Consider the following 26293-nt stretch of genomic DNA (forward strand, 5'->3'; position numbering starts at 1 on the left):
GGTCCAATAAACGTGGGTTTTGAGATTTATGCAGCCACATTAACACAACGGAGGTGAAATGAATTTTGTTTGTGGTGCTGCTGATGTTGTTGATGAGGATTATATAATATTCCCCATACATGAACTAACCACTGAATGAACACTTGACGGAAGACACAGAGTTAAACCTTGATGTCCACTGTTCATGAGTGTAACGTTTCATGCTAAGTGTCTGTGCTGTGTTGCAGGACAATCGTAGCTCTGGTCTACAACGTGCTGAAGACACTGATGGAGATGAACTGCACGCTGTTTGATGAGTTGACCTCCTCCTATAAAGCAGAAAGGCAACAGTGAGTAACAGCATGGACTGTGAATCAGACAGATTATCTCACAATGTTGGACAACGACTGGGCCAATTTCAGCAGTTGTACCTGATGCCAAAAAAACAGTTTGCCATGAACTCTATCTAAGAAATGTTAACTTCTCTAGATTATCTATCAAGGACCTGAGGAGCTCAAGGAGTGCCATAGCAAAGGGTCTCGATTCCTAAGCAAATGAGAGATTTCGAAATTAGAAATGCAAATTAAAGTTTTCAGACAGAATCTTACTTGTAGTTTTACCTGCCTCACTGACAGTGAATTTGCCTGATGTGTTTGGTCAGTGAGCATCAGCTGTTGGTTTTTTTTCGGTCATGCCGTTTCTCCAATGTTTAGAACCACTGGACTGAAGTTTGGAGGAGGCGTTCCTCGCCAGGTTTACTAGTTGCTTCTAGTTTATGGTGTCTTGCAGTGTGGGGATGAGTGCAGACTGCTTAGTTTTACATTTGGCAGTTTCTGTGATGTCCACATCACAGAAATGTTTCTTTTTTTGTAGGGCTTAATTGTCATATTGGAAACGTGACAAAATATTGAGTTGATGGCCAGAATTTGTGTCATTGGCTTTTAAAATGTTTGTTTTCTATGTTGTCTTCCCAGGGAGAAGAAGAAGGAGCAGGAGAGGGACGAGCTGTGGAAGAAGCTGGACGAGTTGAGGCTCAGTGACACCAATCTGTTCCACAACAACAGCCGTGGGCTCCCTTGTGTCCAGAACAACAACAACAACAACAACAACAACAACAATAGTAATAATGACAACCAAGACAAGAGCGCTGAGGCTGCAGCCGTCGCCACAGACAACAAAGATCCTGAGGTCAAAGATCCTGACGTCAGTGAGAGCACCCCATGTGCCAAATGACACCGGATGTCAGTTTTTTATTCCGTAACGGTTTGACATTGTGTTCAGGACTGTCAGGAGAGGATTAACCGAGACAGAAAAACACAAAATACACCTCAACAGTATATTAAATCTACTTAGAGTTACTTTAGAATTTCTTTGGCAGAAAAAAAAAAAATATATATATATTTCAACTTAAGACTATTTTTGGATGTTACAGTGTGGCTGCAGTACATTGTTTATTTGTCTGATCAAAGATTTATCCTTTCACATTTAGTTTCTTAACTTTTTTGTTATATTCGTTGTACTTGGGAGGGGAGAAAATAATGACTTGAATTCAATGTTTCCGATTGTGCTGCACTTAGACAAGCTGAACAGCTATTTAAAGATGTCTATTTTTTAATGTGCTTTTCCTTGTTGCTGCCAACACTTGGGTGCAAACCTTAAGGAAGAAGGGAACTGCAGACTTTGGGAGTATTTGGGGGCAGATGGGACCAGATCCATAATTAGATATTTAGTGTCCATTGATGTATAGAAAAGGAGTGTTATCAGGAGCAGAAGCTACAGGACACCTAGAGAATGGGAGGTGCATGGCCAAAAAAAAGATAAATCCTAAAGAAGAATAATCCCAGATTGATATCTCTGTTAAGTGTCTCTAGTTAGGACTGTGAAGTTAAAACTTGTTCACAATTGGGGTCAATGTCATATTTGTGAGATTATTGTTTTTTTTGTTTCAGGTGTTGATACATTTTCTTTTTTTTTTTTTATCTGGGTCAAAACATGAAGCTAATAGGTGTAACGCAACACCTGAATTTCTAAGATTACACTAAAGTATTGAGACAGGGCTTTCAATGATGGAAATGTTTTTCAGCCTGACTGGAAATGAATGAATGTTTCAACATTTTTGGGGAATAGACTTATCGGCTCGCCTGCTGAGAATTAGATGAGAAGATTGATACCACTCTCAATATCTTTGTACTGCGAATATGAAGCTACAGTCTGCAGCTGGTTAGCTTAGTATAGCATAGTGGCTGGAAAACCGAAGGAAACCGCTAGCGTGGCTCTTTCTAAAGCTGTGTTCAGAGCAACTTGAGCCCTGGAAAAAAACGAGTCATCCAGCAAGGCGCTGCGTTGGCCAATCGCATACATGCAGGCGCACATTCCTGGTAGATTACCTCGCAATCGTTGTGACCAAAGATAAAATAGTTGTTATTTTACAAAAAAAATAGTACTTATTTTGCTTTCCAGAGGTATAAAATCCTGTCTCTGGGTATTATTACAAACCGTTTAAACACATTATTCTGTTGCTCCACCTGTATTTCCCGGAGCATATTTCATTGTCTCACCGGTACCTCAAACAACACGCCTCCACCAATGCAGTCCCAGCGACGTGTCAAAATCTCATTTACCATTTTAAGCGGACGTTACACACTGGACTGTTCCTGAATTGTTGTTTTTACACTTGATTGTTCATATTCATTAAACAAACATGCTCATTAGTGAGCTTTGGAGGCGATGGTATGCAGATTTTGATACTTTTGGACAGAGCCAGGCTAGCAATTTCCCCCCCTCCCACCCCCCTTTTTCCAGTCTTTATGCTAAGCTAAGCTAACCGGCTGCTGGCTGGTAACTTCATATTTACCGCACAGACATGAGAGGTGTTGACCTTCTCGTCTAACTCTCAGCAAGAAATTGAATAAGAGTATTTCCCAAAATGTCGAACTATTCCTTTTAAAAGTAGTAGATTAATAAAAACATATGAGAGCTACAGTACTATATTTTTGACAAGGCAAATATTTTTGAATGTTTCATTTTGAAGATGGATTATGATGGGATGCGCTTGAGTGTATATTTGTTGAGTGCATATATGTGTATATGTTAGTTTGGAGGCTACTTAAAGGGATATGCCACTCAATTTAAGATTTTCTGTACAGTATATTGTTTCCGTGGTCTAGGAAAAGTGCAGTCAGTGCTTAGGAACATAAATGGTTTTCTGTCACAGCTGAAAAGCAAAGACGTACACTTGTCTTACCACTTATCTGGTATTTTGCAATGCACTGAGGCTGATGTTGTGTATTGTGCGTTTTTATATCCAAACATGGCTCAATATGAAGTAGTTATATCAAAAAATGAACGCTTGAACACCAGAAAATCCAAGTAATCTTGACCATCAATGCCTGTTCACTCCCTGCATCTCCAGACCTTATAACCTCACATTTGCTTTTAGATTCTGACGTTGACGCTGAGTTGATAAAAGTATTCTTAATCTGACTGCCATAGATCATAGGAACGACTTTTCTTTTTTTTTTCTTTTTTTAAATTGAATGGTGTTCCCTCTGATCCCTGAGTGTCTGCTAGCTAACTTCTAAATTCATATTTTTAGGTCTAGTCTTTTCTGATGCCTTTCTGTCAGTACAGCATTCCAACCTCTGTGACGTTATAAAACTGTTTGGGGAACCTGTTTTGTAATCGCAGATCTTATTTAGGTTTCACCATCAATTAAAGTCTACTTTATCTTTCTACTCAAAGCATAACCACCAGTGTCTTTTTTTATTTTTATTTTTTCCTCTCCTCTCACTTTTTGCAATTTTTGTCATCAGCGTTGTGCCCCCTGAAGAAAAGTTATACAACTAGATATGCCGCCTTCCAGGTCTTTAAAATTATGTCATCATTACGAGATGTTTTCTCGTAATTACGAGATGTTTTCTCAAAATTAAGAGATAGGATCTCGTAATTACGAGATAAGGTGTCTACATTTTTTTTTCTGTGGTGAATGCAATACGCTTCCGTATATAACAAATGCATTTCTTTATTTAAAAAAAAAAAGAAAAATCTTAATGTGAACATAATCTTTATTTTTATCAGGTTGTCTTTGTATGTGTCCTTTTGAAGTTCTTTATATTTATAAGGTGCAAAGTCAGTGGTGGAAATAGTATTATGATCCTTTACAATACCAGTGTCAGAATCATTTGAGGGCTATAAAAGTATAGGGTCCAATTCAAATAATCAATATGATGTTACAGCCCACTGAGGGAGAAAACAAATAGGTTACTTTATTTTGAGTGCACAAATAAGCTAAAGTTATCGGCGCTCTTCAGAAACTAAAATATTCTAACGTAGCAATCATTACAGCTCATTTAATGACAATCAACAGCTACAGCTCATTTAATGACAATCTGTAATTACAGCTCATTCTCTGCATTGCAGCAATAACTGAAAAGGGCCATCCTTAATGTTATTTGTTCCTCTTGTGCTTTTCTGCTATGAAAAATCAATATGTTGGGGGCTATAAAAGTATAGGGTCCAATTCGAATAATCAATATGCTGTTACAGCCTACTGAGGGAGAAAAACAAATCGGTTACTTTATTTTGAGTGCACAAATAAGTATAATTTTAAGTAATGATTTTCAACTCTTTATTTTATTTAGTCGGTAGGTGGTGGTTGGGAGTATTTAGGCCTTTTACCATTCTTGTACAGCAAATTGAAAATATTTTTTAATCTTTTATACTCATTTTGCGCGCACACACACACGCGTGTATTATGGAAAAATATATATAATTTACAGGATCTAATCAAACTAATTGGATGTTAAACTCGCTATCTTTAGCCTATTCAAGCATTCAGTGTTACTTCCTCACCCATCAGACAGGTATCCTGTCCGTTTGTCGCCTCCGGGACTCCGTACCTCCTGAAGGAGCAACACCTTATCCTCCAGAGAGTTCAAACGCTTGCACGCGCGGCGCCTCCATGCGTTTCACGGAGCAGGTTAGCTCGCGCTGTGAATTACCATGGTGACACACCCGCCTGCATAAAAGCCTCCGTGCACACATCTCACTTTGAGAGTCCGGATTTTACAAGGTCGGAAACGGCTCAATGGCTCTGAACTCCTCTGGAGACCACCGGACCGTCTCTGCCTTCACCTCCAAACTGACCCCAGCGGCTGACATATGTGTGGGACTGGTCATCCTCTCCGTCGGTACGTAGCCTACATTTATCATTTATGCCTCACCTGAAAACATATTCAACTCTATGATAAGCGAGAGGTCATATAAACCTAACAGAAATATATAGGCTAGGTTAAGTTAAGTTTTCTTTATTTTTTCAGCTCAAACTAAATGTAAATTCTACTTATTTTACAGCGAAACAATACAAATCATTATTCTAAATAGCCCAAACAATATAGAAATTATGCTAGTTTGCTGAAATACAGGAAACACATTTATTTGGTATTTAATGTAAAAGAGCACTTTTTATTTTTGAAAAGTAAGACTTTGACTATTTTGTTTACTTATTTTATTTAATGTTTTCTTTTATGGTTAGGTTTATATGTTATGTTATCACTTTTTTATTTGTATATACATATAAGTTTATGTATCATTATGTTTATAACCTTTTTCTACCACATTTGCCTGCACATTTTTAAATCTATTTTCTCATATACACAAATGGAAATGTTTATGTGTCCTACATATTGTTATTGCACTGTAAAGTATGCATCTTTTACAGTTTTTTCCAACTGCTTACACCCAAAATCTTTTCATTTCACACAATTTTTGAAACATCTCACTCAAAGTGCAAAACTACACAGCACATCTCCAAAACCATAAGCTATTTCTCAGCCTTTTACTCAATTTTCAATTGCATAAAACACTTTTTTCAAAACATTACACACAATTCTCTACCTAAGACACCAAAATCTAACAGGAAGTGACTTGCTTTCCTTTTCTAAACCCAACCAATCAAAATGCTACAATTATTTACCAGGCGCGCACGCACGCACACACACACACACACACACACACACACACTCTCACACTCCTCACATTTGCAAACACATTATGTCATAACTGAACACTAACCAATCACTGCTTTAGTATAGGCCTATACATATGTCAAAGGTCAGATTACCTGTTTTGAACAATGGATGCCAACAATAGACAGAGAACAAGGGGAGTAGGAGGGAGAGATGGGACAACAACAAGGAGGACACACCGCCTCGACACACAAGCATGCACGCACGCACGCACATTCTTTATTCTAACAATGATACCTTTGGTTTACATATGTTTGTACTTTTGTTTTCTTGTTTCATGCTACGGTATACAACACTGTGCTAATCTTACAAACGTAATGTTTTGCCCAATAAATATTTTCTGTTTTACTGCAACATTACATTGTTTTTTACAGTGCACTTTTCAACCACTTTCAGCAGATTACTTTCACTCTAGAACATTATAAATGTAGATATAAGCATATGAAAGACAAAAGAGCTTTAGATTTAGGACAACGGTGTGTACATGGTATATCCAAAAATGTACTATTATGAAAAAGGTGTTTGCCATTCGATGCAAATGCTTAATTTTGAGATGTGTTTATGGTATTTTGAATGCAGTGTTTCATTTTGAAGGAGATGTGAGACATTTTGCATTTAGTGTGTGCAGTTGTGGGAATTGTGTGTAGAGTTTTGAAAAAAGGAGACATAGTTTTGAAAACGTGTGTAAGCAGTTGGAAAAAACTGTAATTAAACACATCTTTACAAGAAAAAAGACTCCACACGTTTAAGTAGAAATCAGAGAGCACACACCTCTATTGAATTATTTAATCACAGAAAATGTTTGACATTTTTAATCTGCACTTGGATCATAATGCATCAAATGGATTTTTTCTTTCAATACAAGTAAAAAAAAAACTGATTTTTTCAAATTTAATTGAAATCAGCTTATTTGTAAGACATCCGGCTCATAGCAACCAAACTCCTTGATCAAGGTTTGCCATTCACGGGTGTGCACTTGTTAGTCATTAGACTAATTACACTTGTGTATGCAATTAGACTAAAGTGTGTGTGCGTGTGCATTCTGTATTAATTTTCCAGGATTTTCTTTCATTAATTGTGCTTGGCCAAACAAAAATCAGTTAATGCAGTTTGAATTTTGAGCAGAAATAATGTTTTCCTTTTCTTTTTAGTTCTGCTCTCTGTTCTGGGCAATGGGCTGGTTCTGGTGCTTTGTTACCGCAGGAGGAAGAAGATGGTGGGCTCAGAGCTGCTGTGCGTCAACCTGGCCGTGGTCGACTTCCTCTGCTGCATCTGCTTCTACCCGCTCTCCATCCTGTCCTCTTTCCACCATTGTTGGCTGGGAGAAAACATCACATGTGTTTACTACGGCCTCGGCTGCTACATCTTTGGCCTGTGTGGCATGTTCACCATCGCTGCCATCAGCATAATCCGCTACCTGAAGACTTGCCACAGATTGGTTTATGGTTAGTTGTTGTTGTTGCTTGAAGGGATGTTGACAAAGGGTTCAAGGGCAGCATAGATAAACTTATTTTAATTATTTAGTACATTGTTTGGTAGTTTTACAACAAATAGTCCTTCTCTAAAGCTTTCCACAAAGCCCGTCATGCGCCATATAAGACTTTTTGTGTTTGTGAAGCGAAGTAAGGCAGGGCGTTGCATAACCTTTTTACTTAACTTGCTCTTTCTTCCTTATGTCAAGATGGCAGAAGTTGCATCAGAATGCATCGTTGCTTTATGCTTCAGTAACTATTTTTTAGAAGGCACAAATGTCATATTAAACTAGAATTGCTGTGTAAATGTCTGTGCATAAATATCCACATTAATGATGTTACCGTGATAGAGCCAGATGTTGACAGAACTGATGTGTCTCCTGCTGGGTTTGTTTTTCTGTAATCATATAGCTTGACATTTACTTTTCTGTAAAAAATTACACTTAATAAAAATAATAATTTGTAATAAGCTGTAATTTTAAAAAAACAGTGTACTGTACATGACCAAAAAAAAGGATTCGCCATTAATTTCACTCACTTTAGTCACAAAGGAGAGACAAAAAGCAGAGAGATGAGTCAAATAAAGTTTTTTTTTTTTTTTTTTTAAAGAAATTTTTCGACATTTTGTGAAAAATTGTGAAGTGTATTGTCTTTCTTGCTGAGATTTAGTTGAGAAGATTGATACCACTCTCATGTATGTACGGAAAAATGATGCTACAGCCAGCAGCCAGTTAGCTTAGCACAAGGACTGTAAACACGGAAATAGCAAGCCTGGCTCCGTCCAAATTTTAACAAAATCTGCCTACCAGCACCTCAAAAGCTCACTAATTAAAACGTTAGCGATATATTGTTTGTTAAATATTGGCTTCTTTTTTTTTTACTTTTGGACAGAGCCAGGCTAGCTATTTCCCCCGTTTCCAGTTTTCATGCTCAGCTAAGCTAACTGGCTGATGGCTCTAGCTTCATATTTCCACACAAAAGACAATCTTTTCATCTAACAAGAAAGTGAATAAGCAAACTTGCCAAAATGTCGAACCGTTCCTTTAGGCACTAAGGCAGCTGAGATGTTGAATGTATACGATATGTAACTCAGCAGTAACACTATTAGATATACTGTTTTTTTTTTTCACAGCTGTGTGGCTGAAAGGAGCTAACATCAAGATAGCGTGCTGTTCCACCTGGCTCATCGCTGCTGTGTGGTCCAGCTTCCCTCTGTTTGGCTGGGGCGAGTACGTCCCTGAGCCGTACGGACTGTCCTGCACCGTCGCCTGGAGAGGTTATCATACCTCAGCCAAGGATGCCTTCTACGTCATCTGCTCCTTCGCCCTCTTCACAATGGTTCCTATCCTCCTCATCGTGGTGTCCCAGTGTCAGATCCTCTACGAGGTGTCTCGCTTCTCCCACTTGCTGTCTGCGAGACACATCCGCAACAACCGGCGATACGCTGAAAAACAACTGTCCGTGGTGAGCAAACGCAGGTTTTTTGGGGGGCTACTTCCTTGCCAAGAGCAGTGACTACCAGAAATCTAGGTATATATATATATATATATATATATATATATATATATATATATATATATATATATATATATATATATATATATATATATATATATACTGTATATATGAGGACTTGAGACATACTCTTGAACTTGACTGCTCTAAAACTTGACTCATTTGAGCTTTGATTTGACTCTCTATCAATTTGTTTGAGACTCAAGTAGCCTAGAAAACAAAAACAACAACAAAAGTCTCAGGTTTTAACCTGGTAAGAAAAGACATGATGGGACTTTCTCTAAATAACTTGACCACACCACACACTGTATGGGTTGTAGTTGCTGTGGTAGTGGGCCAATCACACGTTAAATAGAAGAACACTTGCGGTGATTGGCTACAAGCAAATATATAATATATAAACTGTACTATTATTTAGATAAAATTAGAAATGATCTCTGGTGGACACATTTTATAATAGAGACAGTTAAAGGTGTAACTTTGGTATGAGAAGTAGGGGGACACAAAATAGGGGGTCTGGGGGTCCTTGGCCAAAACAAAGTTTTTATATTTGAATCATATTTCATGCATTACTACATAGGTTTAGGGACTATGATGATACAAAATCTGGAAAATAATTAAGTTGATAATAATTATAGATTCTTCCAGAAAATAAGAAAGGAAAAAGATGTCTTACTTTCTTTATTGTTTAAAATAGGGGCAGATCACCCAGACTTATAAATAAAATAATATCAAACAAATTTGAAAGTGGGGGGGGGGACGTTATCCAGTACTTCACTTAGAAAGAGCAAAGATTAGAGACTCCTGTTGCTTTTGTGGACAGTCTCCTAGGAAACAAGCTGTATGTATACAACCCTCTGTTACTAGTGTGCATCATGAGAAATGATTCATTAAGTTTCACATTTTTACAGCGCAATGACATTTCCAGTGTAGTAATCTTCTGAAATGTGTTACTTCCTCTTCCAGATGTTTTTCTGCATCAGCCTGGGTTTTATAATTGCCTGGGCGCCGTACACTATTGTGTCCTTCCTCTTCATTTTCCACAAGGGGAGCCAGTACATGGCTCCTGAGGGCTTTGTGTTCCCCGCCCTCTTCGCCAAAAGCTCCCACATCTACAACCCGTTCATCTACTTTTACTTTAACAAGCCTTTCCAAAAGGAGCTTCGCTGCATGCTCCTCTCTCTCTGGCCCAGGTTGGGAGGAAACCAAGTGGGCGTCGACATTGCCGAAGTCCACCAATATCCCATCCACATTCAGCTCCAGGAAAGAGGCTGCGTCCAAAAGAAGAATGTTGATTTATCTCGGGTCATAACTCACAGCAAGAGCAAGAGAAGGGCAAAGGCAAAGAAAAAGACAAAGAATCGCACCCCAACAGCAACCATGTCCTGAGCAGGCCGGTGTATGCATGCTGAAAACATCAACTAGGACGGGAACTGTTCAGAACACAGTCCCATTGGCCTTTGCACAAAATGTTGTTTTGTTTTGTAAAATGTTGTTTTGTTTTGTGAAATGTTTTGTTTTGTGAAATGTTGTTTTATTTTGTGAAAGGTTGCTTTGTTTTCTAAAATGTTGTTTTGTGAAATGCTTTTGTGTTATCTGAAATGCTTTTGTGTTTTGACCTTCAGAGCCACCGTAGACAGGGCATCTGTAGGTCAGCAGTGTGGTTAAACTGTGGACAGCCATCTACCCAAACGTCCGTGCTGTTAAGAGTTTCTATTTGCTCAACAGCCTGCATCCTGTTAAATTCTTAGATCATGTGTACTCTCCATGAGTAGTAGCAGAACTCAAGTTCAAATTATTGTCATTTCAGTGTTATATTCAGTGATGAATACTGACATGTAAACAATCACAGGCTACCTGTAATTGCTATATGTTACATGCAAATATGATCTGTGTTACATGTTTTTGTATTATGACTTTAAGGTACGTGTCAACTTGATAGTTCTTGGCACTTTAAATCAGATGTCTCTCTGTTTTTTATTTGTCAAACCCGGAAGGTGATAATAATGTTGATAATGGCAGAATTCCATTAAGGTATACTAGGGGTGGCTGTGGCTCAGGTGGTAAGAGTGGTTGCCCACTGATTGGAAGGTTGGTAGTTTGATTCCTGGCCCTGCAGTTTCATGTGGAAGTGTCCTTGGGCAAGACATTGAACTCCATATCGATCCCGATGCTGACTGAAATATGTCAACAATGTGTGATTTTTTCTGTTGTTTAAACCTGACTTTAACTGATAGAGCGCGCGCCAATATACTGAGGCTCAGTCCTCGACCCAGCGGCCGCAAGTTCAACTCCAACCTACTGCACTTTGCTGCATGTCATTCCCTTCTTGTCTAAGCTCTCCTGTTATAATAAGGGCCTAAAAATGCCCAGATAACTGTTGTAATTGTTTGTTTCTAACTTTCAGATATTAACAGAAAGTTGATCAGTGAATGTGTCCTTGTTGTGTTTTCTCTCTCTCTGTAGCCCTTAAAACATAATTCTGATTCTAATAATTCTAACACTTCGATGTCCCTTTGACAGAAATTATATAAAAAATGTGTTTCTTGAATGCACAGAAATTGAAAGTCCTCCATCATAAAATCCTCCATCCTAAAAGATGTATAGAGAAAATTGCAAAAAACGATGTATGATATCATATTTATTTTAACTGAGATTAATAAACTGTTCAACATTCAAATATTTTCACATTTCTAATCAATCCGTGGTCTCATTCTCTGGTGATTCAACAGCTGCATAAATGAAAAGAAATTAAAATTCCCTTACAGACCAGAAGCACTTTCGTCTCATTTTTTTAATGCTCAGTCTGAGTGATGTAACAGCTTAATACATTACAGTTAATGAGAGACCATTCATTTACTGCCACTCTGACTGATTCATGAGCTCCATGTAGTCCAAGGTGGCGGCAATTAAGTGGCATTAAGTGTCTATGTGAGTGTAGAAAATCCATCAGGACTGTATTAGTTTTAACAGTTATCTAAATTGTGATACCGGCTCTGTACTCTTGATGATTTAATATATTTAAAGCTACTATATTCATATTTTTTTTATCATAACAATGGATTAAAAGACTATGTGTAATGGTAAGTTGTCAGATGTAGAGCTTGCTTTTTCTCAGAGCAACAGTATGCATTGTCCAGCACCAAACGGAGGACAAACCAAGTTAGCAACTAGCTAGTGAACACAGTGGATCATTTAGAAGCTAAAAAGCCAGATATTCCCCCCAGGAGTTGGTGGATACCAAAAACAGAGCTAAAAGGAAAGTGAATATTGGACATACAGTGTGTCTACATAGGTGTAGCGTGAGCAGCAGTTAGCAGAGCAGCAGCAGCTTCAGAGCTCCATCTCAGTCTACACAGGATGCATTCAGGCACAGTATTGAGTGTAGGTCACTATTGTGTTGGCAGCTCTCCAAACCCAATTCATGTAAAACAGAAAAAAATAGTCTTAAAGTGGAAAAATGCGCTTTGGGCCGTGTTTGCTAATGTATGAAACAAGTAAAATCTGAGATGTTGCACAGCCTGCTTAGACAGCTAAATTGATTAAAATTAAAATAGTAGCATATCGTTGCTGTCGGGTGAAAACCTTGTAGGCCTATGTCCAAAACCGTTGCATATCAGGAAATGAAAAAAGGCTAATTTGAAAACATTTTATTGAGCTATTTACCTATATTTGTAAAACCCACAGACATCAAGGGATGATACACAGTTTCTGCCCGACATACGTGAGATGGATATCTGAAAAATGCATGCACGCCTGCACGCACAGACGTACGTGTGTGTGTGTCACACACAATCAAGAAACATGACAAAAAGAGTGACTTCTTTAAATAGCAGAAAACCAAAGCACAAGATGAAAGTACTGGTTATAGATAATATGTCAGACTGTTCCTGTAGGTCATTATAGATGAGTGAGATGTTTAGCCCAGTGTTGTGTATGTGCTACAGATTATGTAACCTCTTGACAATAGGCTGCATTGATGAGTGTTTTCTCCATTGTTCAAATCAGCAACAAGACTTAATTGCATTTCCCTCTATGAACAGGGTTATATCAGGAATTTCACTGTGGTGATGCACGCTCAGCAATGTTTAAAAATGCTGTAAAAAGCAAAGGTAGCGCTGCATGTGCTTTAGTTAGTGTGTTCAAATATTACAATTTGGAAGGAAAAAGCTGTGTCTGGTCAAGGGAAAGCTTCACCAAGAGACATATCAAGCTGGGACATCTTAATCAGTTTTTTACTGCCAATCCAAACACACTCATCTCTACAAAATGGGAACTTGTTTTGAATGTAGATCTATTGAAGAAAATGTGAAATCATAAATTGCCGTAGTGACAGTAATTGAATAAATTGGCCATGATTGCCACCATAAAGCCAAAATCAAACCAGTCATGAAAGCAAGTGACTGACTCAAACGTGGCTCAACGCTGAGCTTTTCACAACTGGATGGAAACCATTAACTTGTCTAAACAAGACTAAATGGGGACCTCCAGGGCCAACTCAAAGCATTTTATAACACAAGGCACATGGGCTGTTTGTTTGTTTGTTTGTTTTAATATCTCTGGAGATTGCATGTTTAGTCCAAATAGTTGCATGTCAGGTGGAATGGAGACCCTGGATTTCTTACAGAGTTTACCTGTCTGTCTGTGACTCAAACATTAGCATTAGTATTTGATTTGTAGCTGAGGAGAGCAGCTCCAGCGGGTAATTGGCGAATTTAAATGATGATGAATAAGGAAGCTTATTTATTATGGTTTTGGAAAAATCAAGAAAAAGGGAGTCAACATATTTAAAATAAAACTTTAGAGAGAAAGTCATACAAAACTAAATTGTAACATGGTTAAAAAAAAAAAAACACTTCACAAAGTTGAAGTCCAAAGTTTGTTTTTAATCCCTAGCTAGATGGTGTAACAGTAAAGGTATCCAGGGTTTATCATTAAGGGATGAGTGTGTCGGTATTACATTTTTATATTTGTAAGGGAAGGATGGTGCACGGTCAATATGAGAGATTAGGAAAAGTGAGATTTGATAGTATTATTAACAAAGTTATTACGATTCATTGATTGTTTTTGGCCACTTAGGAACAGTGGAAAAAACTGTAAACACAACATTGACATATATAGGCTGTCAATACTTCCTCCACTACTGTGTATCATGTATGCACAGTATCACCTTGAACATAACATCCCAATATCTTTTAAAATAATCTATAAATCAAGTTATTTCTGTTCTTTGTTCTGCGTGTGTTCATATTGTGAGAAAGTAGATCAGGAGATGTGTGTCTATGAGCCGGCTGTGATTGGCCACGATGGGTCAAAGATTCAGAGCTCTGTTATTGCAGAGAGCCACTTTACTCTTATAGACAAACTGTGGCTTTTTTTTTTAACTTTTTTATTTCTGCTTTAAAAACATGTTCAGCTAAAATTCTTAATGTCTCCACTAATCAATGTTTGAGAGACACAGAGAGACAACACAAGCTAACTACATGTAAATAGAAAGATGGATTCCTCTCACTGCTGTTCAACTGTTCAGCTAAGACATTATTTTCAAACTTTACTACCTTGAAAATGTCTTTTTTTATGCTTGTTTTAATTCTGAACCCTTTCCCGCTTGTCCTTGGATTTTATTTACCTTCTAAACCTGAAAGTAGCTTTAAAAACTCATCATCGTACGTGTGTGTGTGTGTGTGTGTGTGTGTGTGTGTGTGTGTGTGTGTGTGTAATATGGGAGACCCTGTTTTTCAGAGGCACTGTCAGTCACGGCATCTCACCCTCGTTAAGCCTGGAAATGGGGACGGGGCAGCAGGCCCTGATGGGAGGCACGGCGATCTCATTATGGGAGGAAGCTGCCCCACTGGAGCGGAACAGGACAGGACAGGGTGAGCGAGTTAGGGTGGGGGGTGTTGGTGGCACTGTGGGTGCAGGTCAGGCAAAAAAAAAAAAACTCTCCTATTCTGTGTGCCAGCCGGGCCTCCATTGTTGTAACCCTTATTAGCACCAGTTAGAAGGAGCTGTTCTGCAGGACTGGAGGCGCCACTCTGCAGCCGCTCCCCGGCTCGTTCACACCAGAACCCTCAAACTACTTCTTCTCTACATACAAAGCGAAAATACTACCAACTGGCTACTAACAGTACACGGCAGCAGGGGGTTGAGGTTCTGTTCGGAGACACCAGCATGGACTCTCCAGATTATGGATTTGCAACTATGAGGAGAGGAAGCTACGATGATGCTGCAGCTTCTCTACATCCTGTGAGTATTGATCCGCCATCCAATACGCAAAGGTGAAAAAGACGACCGCTGAGTGTGATTTAGCGTGAGACGCTGCTTTGTTAACTGTTCCAGACTCATGACTCACTCACTTACATCAACATACATGTTGTTTATGAGTTGCTGTGTGTATGAGGGAGAGGTTTGAAGGCTGTGTTACATAAGATGGGTAAGAAAAAAGGTCAGTAATGGTCAAGGACCAGGAGAGGAGCAATCCACCAGCCCATACAGTATGAAAGAATACTGATGAACAACATGTCCATGTTCCTCGACTCTACTGGCTGTATTTGGTGAAAGGAAACAAGGCTGGGGACAGACTGATTTATGTTCAGTTAAAGCCAGGTGTTGCTTTCAACAACAACAACAAAAACGTTTTGGTGATTATGGAGGGTCTCTGAGTGCAGATTCTAAATATTGTCATCAACATACACATGCAGCCTCTGTAAACTAAGACCTGGGGCCTGTTTCACAAAAGCAGAATATATAAATCCAGGATAACTGATAAAGCGAGGCTTGACCTAGTCTAATCTGTGCGTCCTGGCCTGGTGCGTTTCACAAAGGCCAAGCCAGGCTGAGGAGGAGCGACTAGGTCGAGCCAGGCTGAACTAATTCAGATAGATGCGCGTCCACGGATTTCCTCAAAAGACCGCGAGGTCGATCACAGATTTACTGATGCCAAAATGGAGAATACGCATTGTACATACTTTATACACAGTGAGCAGCAGCTTCTTGCTGAAGTATGATGACGTGAAACACATTATTTGAATAAAAAGAAAATAACACGGCCGCTGTACTGAAACAGCGAGAGAAAGCGTAGCAGACGATCACGGACCGACTGAATGCGTAAGCAGCCTAAAGATATACATTAACTGACCACTGCTCTGAATGGAAACCGTCATAATCCTACCATTCAATGATTAGGCTACTAATCATTTGCACAAATTAACAATTGTACTCTTTGCCTTAAAAGTAAGCAGAAGATAATGTTACTCAGGAAATTTACCATGAAGATCCATTTTCTATAACACTAGAATATGAAGCCTAAATATCTTTTTCACTCTGTTCCTCCCTCTCTCTCACTGGCTAAAATATGAATTTCCTAAGTCATATTAACTTCCACTACTCGCTTTTAATGCAAAGTGTACAGGTGTTCGTTTTTGCAAATGACAAGTGACACATTGAATGGTTTCATTTAAGAGCAGTAGTTCATAAATGTATATTTTTAGACTATCATTTAGTCGGTCCGCTATTATCTGTCACGCTTTAACTCGCGTTTTTTTATTTTTTATAGAGGACGAGTTTCCTTCTCTACATATTATATGCCTTGCTCCCTGGTATATATGGACATGCAAAATAAAGACACTGAAGAAATTGCACTGTAAAATCTAGAAACTATAAAGATAATAAAGTGATAAATTCCATGCACACTATAAACATGAATGGAACAGAGTATATTCATCAGTTATTTCCCCCCAGGCAAAATATAAGGTCAAAAACCATTAAGGTGTCCTCTCCCTGTTGTTACATGAATGTACAGTAGCCTACATCACTAGATAGTTACTGGTCCAGTAAACTAAGTCTATAATTTGGGAGGATTTTACAGTTAGGATATGTTCTTAAAATTGTACAATCCTCCCAAATTATAGTCCCAGTTTACTGGAAAATACAAATTGTGTGCTAAGAATGCCAAATATAATGCACATGGAAGCAGAACAAACATGATCCTATTGTTAAAGAATAAAAAAAGAAATTATGAATTAAAATAATTTAAGGTGCATTGGGGAACTATAGAAATGTACAGCATTGTATGTATTGCCCTTAGTAACAGACTTCATTTAAAACTCATTTGAAATTTTATCAGCCTTTTCTAATTATCTCAACAACTGCCATAATATATCCATCAAACTTCTTACAGCAATATGAACAGCAGTCTTCATACAGCAATATAACAGTAACAATGACAAATTTATAATTATAAAAAAAAATAATGGTCACAACTTTAAATAATAACAGTACTTAAATGAACAGCAATATGCACCTGTTGGCTGGATTAAATAAATCCTGGCTGTTAGCCTGGTCAGGACCAGGCTAGCTGCACAGAATAAATCTCCATGGTGATTTATGTGCCTCTGCTTTCGTGAAACCGAGTCAAGGCTAAATTCATCCAGGATAACCAGGAAATCCCGGCTTAATCCCTTATCTTGGTTTTGTGAAACCGGTCCCAGAAAGTTAATCCTTTATTTATTTGGGAAAAAAGTACGTGTCAGTGGAAATTCTGCTTTTCAAAGTTTAATTTACTGGTTTGTAATTGGAGTCTGTCCTCATCAGAGAATGACACAAGTGGTTAATAGCTCAAACACCTAAAGTGGCCCACATGTGTGTGTTTTTTTACGTCTTCTGGCTGTGCACATAATGACTTCCTCTCTCAGAAATTGAAAGGCTGAAGTAGCGCAAAGTTGTTATACGGCCACAAATCCTCTTAAGGTATGGTCACGTTAGCCTTCTGCCTATTGAAATCGCCAACTGTCAGCCCCAAAAATAGCCACGTGATTTCCTGGTCTTGTGTCAAGTCTGTTTCCACATTAAATTTGTGTTTCCCCTAAGCCAAATGTGAACTCTGACCTTTAAATGTGTTGGAGCATTGAAACAGAAAACTCTAATGTGAATCAGTTTGGTAACATGTTGTGTACACCAACAGTAACGGTGCTGTATAGGAGGATCCATACCTCCCAGTGAAGTATGTGTGCACCCTGGACTGGTAGGGCACCCGGTCTTTTGTGTACTAGTCCTGGTTTATCATGAGTCAGTGGACATTGTGTGCCAGCATGGAACCGGCAGAGACAGAGGCCAGAAAGAGATGCTTTGTCAAGTATTCCTGCTTTTGTTTGTTTTGTTGTTTTTCTCTTTGTCTTCAGTTCTGCTTAACCCAGTTTGTTGTCGGTCCAACAATTAGAGCACAAGAGCAGGCACAACAAGATGGAAAATCTGTTTGTTTTCTTTCACACAACAAAACAAAGTTGGTGTGTGTATGGAAGACTGTTCCTGCTGGGAAAATAAAAAAGATGAATTTGAGGTTAGGAACCCTAACCTTTATCTCATCCCTAATTTAGCGTTAATAAAACAAAAAAGAAAAAAGAAAAAAAGAGTTGGTCCAGACTGAAATATCTCAACAAGTGTTGGAACGGATGTTCTCCAGAGGAGTCCTACTAAATATGATGATCCCCTGTTCCCGTAGTGCCACATCGAGCTTCACATTTGTGGTTTTGAGTGAAATGTCTTGACAACTGTTGGATGGCACAAACATTCATGTTCCCCCTCACGATAAATTCAACAGATCCTCATCCCTAAAGGACAGAATAGGTTGATTGTCAATGACTCCCAAAACAACATATATGACCGTTCTATTTACTGCCATATGATGACTGTTTTAAACATGTGACCGTACTACATGATCGTGGTGGAGATTTTAATCATGTCTCCGTTCTATTTAACAGAACTGGAGCAGTTTTTAACTCAATAATTAACGTTGTGACAAACAATGATGCAGTGCAGAGTTTATGTAATGGCCTCACCGCTAACTTCGCAAGGACCTTGCTGACTGTTGTCCACATAAAGTATGTCCTTGGTAGAATCTCCCATCACAACAAGCCATCTATTCTGTTGTTGGTTTCCTCCCTGACTGAAATCCTTTTTGTTTTGCAACCCCCCCCTTGGTCATACAAACAATATGAGGAAGGGTCATTCATTAAGCACAAAAGATGAAAAACATGCACACACCGCTGTGCTGCTGAAGAAGCCCCTTTATTAACTGAAAGGTCAGGGAACTCTGGTCTACGGGAGATAACTGTTGAGTCCTGTATTCTACAATCAACATTGGTTTCTCTTAACAACGACAGTGGTCGCTTCCTAACCATAACCAAGAGTTTTTCTCTTGGTCTTCAGTTCTGCTTAACCCAATTTTTCAGTCGGTCCAACAATTAGAGCACAAGAGCAACACGGCGGAATATCTGTTTGTTTTCTTTCACACAAGAAAAGAAAGTTGGTGTGTGTATGGAAGACTGTTCCTGCTGGGAAAATAAAAAAAGATGAATTAGAGGTTAGGAACCCTAACCTTTATCTCATCCCTAATTTAGGGTTGATAAAAAAAATGTTGGTCCAGTGGTCCAGATTGAAATATCTCAAAAACTGTTGAAATGGAATGTTATTTTATTTTATTTATTTATTTACAGACATTCATGTTCCCCAGAGGAATCCTACTAAATATGACGATCCCCTGTTCCTGTATTGCCACATTGAGCTTCACATTTGTGGTTTTGAGTAAAATGTCTTGACAACTGTTGGATGGCACAAACACATAAAGTATGTCCTTGGTAGAATCTCCCATCACAACAAGCCATCTATGGTGTTGTTGGTTTCCTCCCTGACTGAAATCCTTTTTGTTTTGCAACATAAAAAATAAAAAATGAACTCACGAGTCAAGAGTCTTTAGTATCATTAACTCGGATCAGTTGAGTCCTACTACAATTCATCTAAAATGATAACAGCGCCACACACAAACCTCTTGCAACATTAGCTACTACTAGTCCTAGCCATCTCAGCTGCCAAACGCTTTATAACTTACAATTTCGTAGGCAACACCAACTCCACAAGTCAACTCAAGTGACTGAGTGAGCAGAGAGACAGTCCGAGACAGGTTATAGGAACTTCACGACCCGAAAACATTGCAGCTCACCTCGGCTCGCCTCACAGACAACTCATGAGTTGTCGATGACTCGTGACTTCTCGCGTTAGTCAGTCAATCGCGCGAATCGGCCGGCTATGAGTAGATCTGATTCAGACGAGCGAGTGAAGACTCTCCTCGAGCTCAGGGTAAAGCAAATCAACAACAAAAGCCATTCTTTCACTTCTGAAATAACATACAATGTTCTGCACGTAGCCTAGCTAGGCCTACTGTAGGTTTTGGTGTATAAATGTAGTATGTTAAAATACAATTAGGTCGAGCACACAGTCCGAAACATTGCAAGCTCGCCTATAGATCAATACTGACTCAAATGACTCAAGTGACTCGCACAACCCAGATCAGTTTAGTGAGTGAATCAGAATAACCCGAATCTTTAAAAGGAATCGAGTTTGCCAGCCCTAACTGTAACCATGACGACAAAGATCCCCAGTCTTAAGGAGGTAGCAGTGTCAACCCCCACCTTGATCTTTCTCTAAACCTAACCAAGTCGTTCTTGTGCCTAAACCTAACCAAACCTTAAACATAGTTTTTTCAACAGTGATTTGCACGAAGTGTTGTACTGTCGATGGTGGCGTCACATCAGAAAATCAGTTTAGTTGTATACTCAAGAACATGTCTAGAATCCAGAGGGCATGGACAAACGGCAAATGTTTGTGTGGTCGAAGTCATTTAGTGGTATACGTAAGTAGTGTACAATGTTTGAACATCCCATTAATAAAATGAATAAAAGAAAGGCCCTACAAATAAATATACATTGATACAGTACATGTAGATATATGTTGTTTCACTTACAAGTCCTCTGTTTTCTTACAGCACCTCAGACACTTGGCTCAGAGACGCCGCTCGGCCCCGTCACTGGTCTTTGGGAAGGCTCTGCCGTGGTCTCCTATCAGGTGTGTACATCATTGTTTTAAACTTTTTTCCTTAGGTTTTGAGGTATTTGACAGTAAGTTGCTCAAACGAAATGAAATGAAAAATATAATATTAAAAATCCTAGAATTTCCTGCCGTGATATGTGTTGTTGGGGCATTTCTTTTTAGATTCCTACACAAATGAGCAGCTTAAAGTTAAATACATTTCCAAGCAAAAATACCAACCAGGTTTTGCAGTTTTGCAGTTTTCTAAATTGTGATGAATTGTGGCTTTTCTTTCTATTAGTTTTAGTCACCACCTCAGATTCTAACGGGCACGTGTCACTATTTCCTGAAATTTTATTGACCAACAATTGAGGATTAGGACCACATGTGAATTCTGACTTTAAACTGAGAACTGAAATACGTTTCGCACATGTGGCCCTAATCCTCTTCCGTACAATAAATCCATTAATCTAGAAGATCATTTGCAGAATGATTGATAATAAAATAAAATCGTTAGTGGCTGCCTCTATTCAAAGAAACCACACCATGTGTTTTACCCACATTTCAGAGTGGCTGGAGAAGGCTAGCCATCAAGAATAGAGTCACTAATTTGACTGTTTACTGTCACGGTACTGCTCTGTGGCCGTTTATCCCAGTGTGACAGTATGTCTTTTGTTGCCTTTATTCCAGTGGCTTATTACTGGATGGTTTTGGGTTTTCTGTTTATGTTCCTTGTTTCAATTATTGTTATTTTGAGTTGGTTATGCTTGCCATTGTATTCCTTATGTGTTTCTGAAGCCCTGCATGTCTTTTCCTTTTACACCTGTTTTGTGTTTTCTAATTTGTTGGAGAATAAATATTGCTATTCAGTTCCTGTATGCTGCCTATTGCTGTCCTGTCGGCTTTTGGATCCAACCCTGCACCAACTGTGACAGTTTACTAAGAAATGAGATAATATAAAATATGGCAGCAACTTTCTGTTTACATGCAGCTATAGTGGAGAAAATACAAGTTTAAAATGTTTATGGGAACCCCTTCTGGCTCATATTTAGTGTCAAGCCTTACGGCCTACAGATGGCAGCACTTAGAAATACAAGCTAAAATCACCAGGGTTTTTTATCACAGAGGAGCACTTGTCATACCATATAAAGCTATATATCAACTTAAATTACTTATTAATTATTGACTAATGATTTGTTTATGATTATTTCATGTTTTTGTTGAGATTTGTAGATGACTTACAGGACACACATGTATATGTTAACATATCTCTTAATCCTTAACCAACATGTATACATGTTTTGTTAATGATTAGTTCATTATTAATTCAAGGATTATAAATGACTTATGACTGATTGGTATTATAAAGTGTTACCCTTATGTCTGCTTCCCCCCTGTCAACATGCTCACACCACATACTGTATCACCCTGCAGGCCACACAGCACACTCTGTTCACGCCACAAACACAGATGTCCCTGTGGGGGATTTACAGAGCGGAGTTTTGAAATAACGACCTTCACATAGCTCAAACTTACCTCACTTACAACTACTCTGATGACCAGGCTGGGTGGCTGATAATGATCTGCCTTCTATTCAAGTCAAGTCAAACATTTATGATTTATGATATAAGTCATTATCTCCAGAAAACCTAATCAACAGGTTATCATGTTCAGTGTGAATGTTTTCACACTCAGGCAGACTGAAATTGGCTGTTAGATTGTGTAATTTGAAGGATAATTTTAGAGGCCTGGAGACATGAAAGTTCAGTACACAAGAAAAAGCAGTAAAATAACATATAATAATAATAATAATAATAGTAATATATATATATATATAATATAAAAAACTGGAATATGTTTCCGTGACCCCATGGGAAGTCCCAAACTGTGCTGCAATTTTGGTAGCATTGTATCAAAAGGTACTTTGTTATATTTTACAGAAAGTAAAATATAACAATATTCCTAGGGAGTGAAAAATTATGGTGTTTTGGTTTTATCTACACACATTTTTCAAACACAGAGTAACTGAGGGTTTGCCCTCACTTTATGATAGTAAGTATGTCAAATACTGTGATGTGAAATGAAACAACTGGGTGTCACACCTTGTGTGGGCTACTACTGTAGAGCTAGTTTAAATTTGGAGGAGCAGCTGTTTTTGGTTTGTTTGTTGTAGAAAGAAAACTCTCGCTAAAACATGTTTAGTATCATATCTGAACTGTTATTGAAAACCCTGAAATTAAATCTGAAATTTTAATTTAGGACTAGCTTTTGAGAACATTGAAGTCAAGTCCTCTGGGAGTTTGGGACTTTTGCACCTCGGGAGACTTACAATTAAACCAGCTGATCTGCATTTGAAGGGCTGATTCCATTGTTTACACTCTGATTCAGCATCAGAATTGAATTCCTAGTGTTGAGAAAGGTTTGAAACTGCATTTAGATCTCCATCTTGGATGTTATAACTGCAGGAAAGTCCAAATAATGAAAACTATGATCTTTCTGTACTTCATGTTGTTAGGTAGTATGGAGATGGAGGGGTCTTTAACTCATGACGTCAGTATTTCTAAAATACAGGCGCCAAGCCCTGATTGCATATTTTTAAAGATTGAGCACTGATTACTGTAAGTGGTCTGATCAAGAAACCCCTGTATGATTCAAAGACTGCGCTTATAGGCTCTTTACCAACGGACAGACTTTGTTTGGTTTGATCCTTTGGCTTTGTAATGTCAAGACACACCTACAGTCTGTTATGTGTTTGTTAATGTCAGATTCTTATCGTGCTGGCTCTTCATCCCCTCCTCTTCTATATCTGACGTTTAACTCTTTAACCTTTTAGCTGCTCTCCCAATTCACACAAAGACCACCAGAGCATCCAGGGGGCGAGTCTATCAACGCAAACAAGAGAAATGTCAGACACATCCCACTCTCAACACCTCCACCCATTCAGCGCTCAAACATACACATTGTGCATTTCCTTGAGGCGGGGGACTTTGTGGGTGGTAGTTTCACTGTAGTGGGACTGCCACTGACGTAGATAATGCCTCACCGTAAAAAAATAAAATAATAGATGCTACAGATAAGTAGGCATATTTATTTAGTTAGATATTTAAATGGATTTTATTTTATTATCAGAATATTTTCTGAACTCTATAGAGAGGAAATGCCAGTAGATTGGCTGAGGAGTGCTACACGAAGCACATATCATGAGACCAAAAAAGAGATTGTTTAGACTCAGCTTTGTGTTCAATAAGGTCCTGTTTACACGCTTGCGGGTGAAAACGACAAAATATTTTATCAGATGTGCCTTTCGTTTAGACGGCGACAACGTTTTTGGGGCTTAAAAATGCCAAAAATTGAAACCACCCTCGAGAGTGGAAATCTTAAAAACGCTCCACTGTCGCGTTGGTGTCTAAAGGGTAAAAACGCAAAAGTCTGGCGACCCACCTCATATTTCGTTACATAAATCAAAATATAGAGTGATTACTCGCCCATGGCCACTCCGCCGTTGGGTATCCACTGCCTGCCTATACTTGGTTCGCATGGCTTTCAGCTTTGATGATATCTGACGGATGTGGATATGACGTCCCTCCAGGTCCATATGTCTATATATTTTGACTGGCAGGACTCCCAGTCCACACCCTTTTGTGCCTTTATGGCTTTGTAATCTAAGGTTGTTTCAAGCAATAACTCCGGCTCCTCGTCTGTCCAGACAAAATTGTCAGCTTTTGTTGTTCGCTTCGCCATGTTTTGGTTTCGCGCTACTAGGGAGAGAAGTAGAAGGAAGGTTCTACGCAGGCGCGCGGACTTGGTGGTGTTGTGTGGCAGTGCTTCACACTACCACCTAGCCGCCTGGTGTGCATACTACATCGAATTTCACACACTTTTGCGTCACCATATGCACGCAGATTCCCCCCCCAAAACATGAAATAAAAAGTGAGAACGCAACACCACTTTTGCATTTTCTCTTCAAATCGTTTCCGTCTAAACATAGCCTAAGTCTTAACCAAAGAATACCAATGCACACTGCTTTGCAAAAATAAAAATAAAAGACTTTATTAAATGCACTTACGCATTTCAACTCACAGTCTTCTTCATGGAGTGTAAAAACAAGTGACTGCTCACAAATATACCAAGGCTGGTGTCAGCTGCCAGGCAATCAAGGTAGCACTGACACAAGTGCTGTCAATAAATAATATAATTAGGCCAATTCTAACAAGACATCAGTATCTTTGAGGCTAGCAAGTCCCTCAAAAGTAATCAAAAACAATGAATATTCAAAAACTATTTTACTAATTACATATAAAAATACCTATATTAAAATAGAAGCAGTTTTTTTAATGTATTACATTACATTTCATTTAGCTAATGCTTTAATTCAAAGCAACTTCTAATAAGTGCATTCAACCACTATGGTACAAGCTCAGAACAAATAAGCCATAACAAAGTGTACAGTATCTCACAAAAGTGAGTACACCCCTCACATTTTAGTAAATATTTAATTATATCTTTTAATGGGACAACACTGAAGAAATTACACTTTGCTACAATGTAAAGTATTAAGTTTACAGCTTGTATAACAGTGTAAATGTGCTGTCCCCTCAAAATAACTCAACACACAGGCATTAATGTCTAAACCGCTGGCAACAAAAGTGAGTACACCCCTATGTTAAATTCCCATAGAGGCAGGCAGATGTTTATTTTTAAAGGCCAGTTATTTCATGGATCCAGGATACTATGCATCCTGATAAAGGTTACTTTGGAATTAAAATAGCCCCACATCATCACATGCACTTCACCATACCTAGAGATTGGCATGGTTTTATGTCAGATAGCCTAATAGCTAGTTTGATTTGCATTGAGAGATGATTTTATGGAAAGTACCCCATGCCAATCTCTAGGTATGGTGAAGGGCATATGATGATGATGATGATGATCTTTCAGTTTTTTTTTTCAAAGTTGTGTTGTGCAACGTATTTATGTATCTTTGTATTTGTGAGGCTTTGTACAGACGGTCGCAACAGATTTCCTTGGTAATGGACATGAAAAAAATCTATTGATTTGTCTTTTTGTCCTCCCATATGTAGAACACATAGGCATTGTAGCTACTGGTAGTACACAACATGAGTAGGATATTGTATGGACCCCATAAGCATTATAAACACCACAATGGATGTAATCTGGACTCACTCAAAGCGGTAGAGAGGCCATTGAAATGTCTAAGAGATAGATGGATAGATGGATAGATGGATAGATAGATAGATAGATAGATAAATAAATAGATAGAGTATGTTTGTGAATATCCAATGTTATTGATTACTTATGAGCGACTTACTAGCCTTAAAGATATTGATGGCTTGTTAGATTTGACCTAATTATGTACACACCCACTTTCTTTACTGCACTTGTGTCAATTATCCAGTGCTACCTTACTTGCCTGGCAGC

The 26293-nt window shown here is 38.5% G+C and overlaps 3 protein-coding genes across 4 annotated transcripts in view; all 3 read left to right on the top strand.

Moving 5' to 3' along the window:
• The window catches only part of ppp2r5a (protein phosphatase 2, regulatory subunit B', alpha isoform), a 45368-nt gene extending 41643 nt beyond the window's left edge, over window positions 1-3725 (top strand). For both annotated transcript variants that reach the window (XM_028604857.1, XM_028604858.1), the window contains exons 12-13: window positions 228-329; window positions 954-3725. In XM_028604857.1, coding sequence (XP_028460658.1) covers window positions 228-329; window positions 954-1212 — 361 coding nt within the window. In that variant the 3' untranslated portion in view covers window positions 1213-3725. The remainder of the gene's footprint in view (window positions 1-227; window positions 330-953) is intronic.
• A 1119-nt stretch (window positions 3726-4844) lies between these two features.
• opn8c (opsin 8, group member c) lies at window positions 4845-10533 on the top strand. The gene is made up of 4 exons (XM_028605223.1): window positions 4845-5168; window positions 7157-7450; window positions 8610-8941; window positions 9959-10533. Exons 1-4 carry the CDS (start codon window positions 5066-5068, stop codon window positions 10379-10381), a joined length of 1152 nt encoding a protein of 383 aa, XP_028461024.1. The 5' UTR covers window positions 4845-5065; the 3' UTR covers window positions 10382-10533.
• A 4447-nt stretch (window positions 10534-14980) lies between these two features.
• Window positions 14981-26293, top strand: part of tagapb (T cell activation RhoGTPase activating protein b) — a 31789-nt gene continuing 20476 nt past the window's right edge. Inside the window, exons 1-2 of the mRNA XM_028605989.1 lie at window positions 14981-15238; window positions 20811-20890. Of these exons, the coding sequence (XP_028461790.1) occupies window positions 15164-15238; window positions 20811-20890 (155 nt within the window). The 5' untranslated portion in view covers window positions 14981-15163. The remainder of the gene's footprint in view (window positions 15239-20810; window positions 20891-26293) is intronic.

Source organism: Perca flavescens, chromosome 18 (genome assembly GCF_004354835.1).
Source record: "Perca flavescens isolate YP-PL-M2 chromosome 18, PFLA_1.0, whole genome shotgun sequence".
NCBI lineage: Eukaryota > Metazoa > Chordata > Actinopteri > Perciformes > Percidae > Perca > Perca flavescens.

Excerpts from the sequence above, each read along its gene's own strand:
- opn8c (XM_028605223.1), top strand. The coding sequence starts at position 5,066 with ATGGCTCTGAACTCCTCTGGAGACCACCGGACCGTCTCTGCCTTCACC. Across the intron at positions 5,169-7,156 it reads ACTGGTCATCCTCTCCGTCG|TTCTGCTCTCTGTTCTGGGC; the intron begins GTACGTAGCCTA and ends TTTTCTTTTTAG. Across the intron at positions 8,942-9,958 it reads CTGAAAAACAACTGTCCGTG|ATGTTTTTCTGCATCAGCCT; the intron begins GTGAGCAAACGC and ends TTCCTCTTCCAG.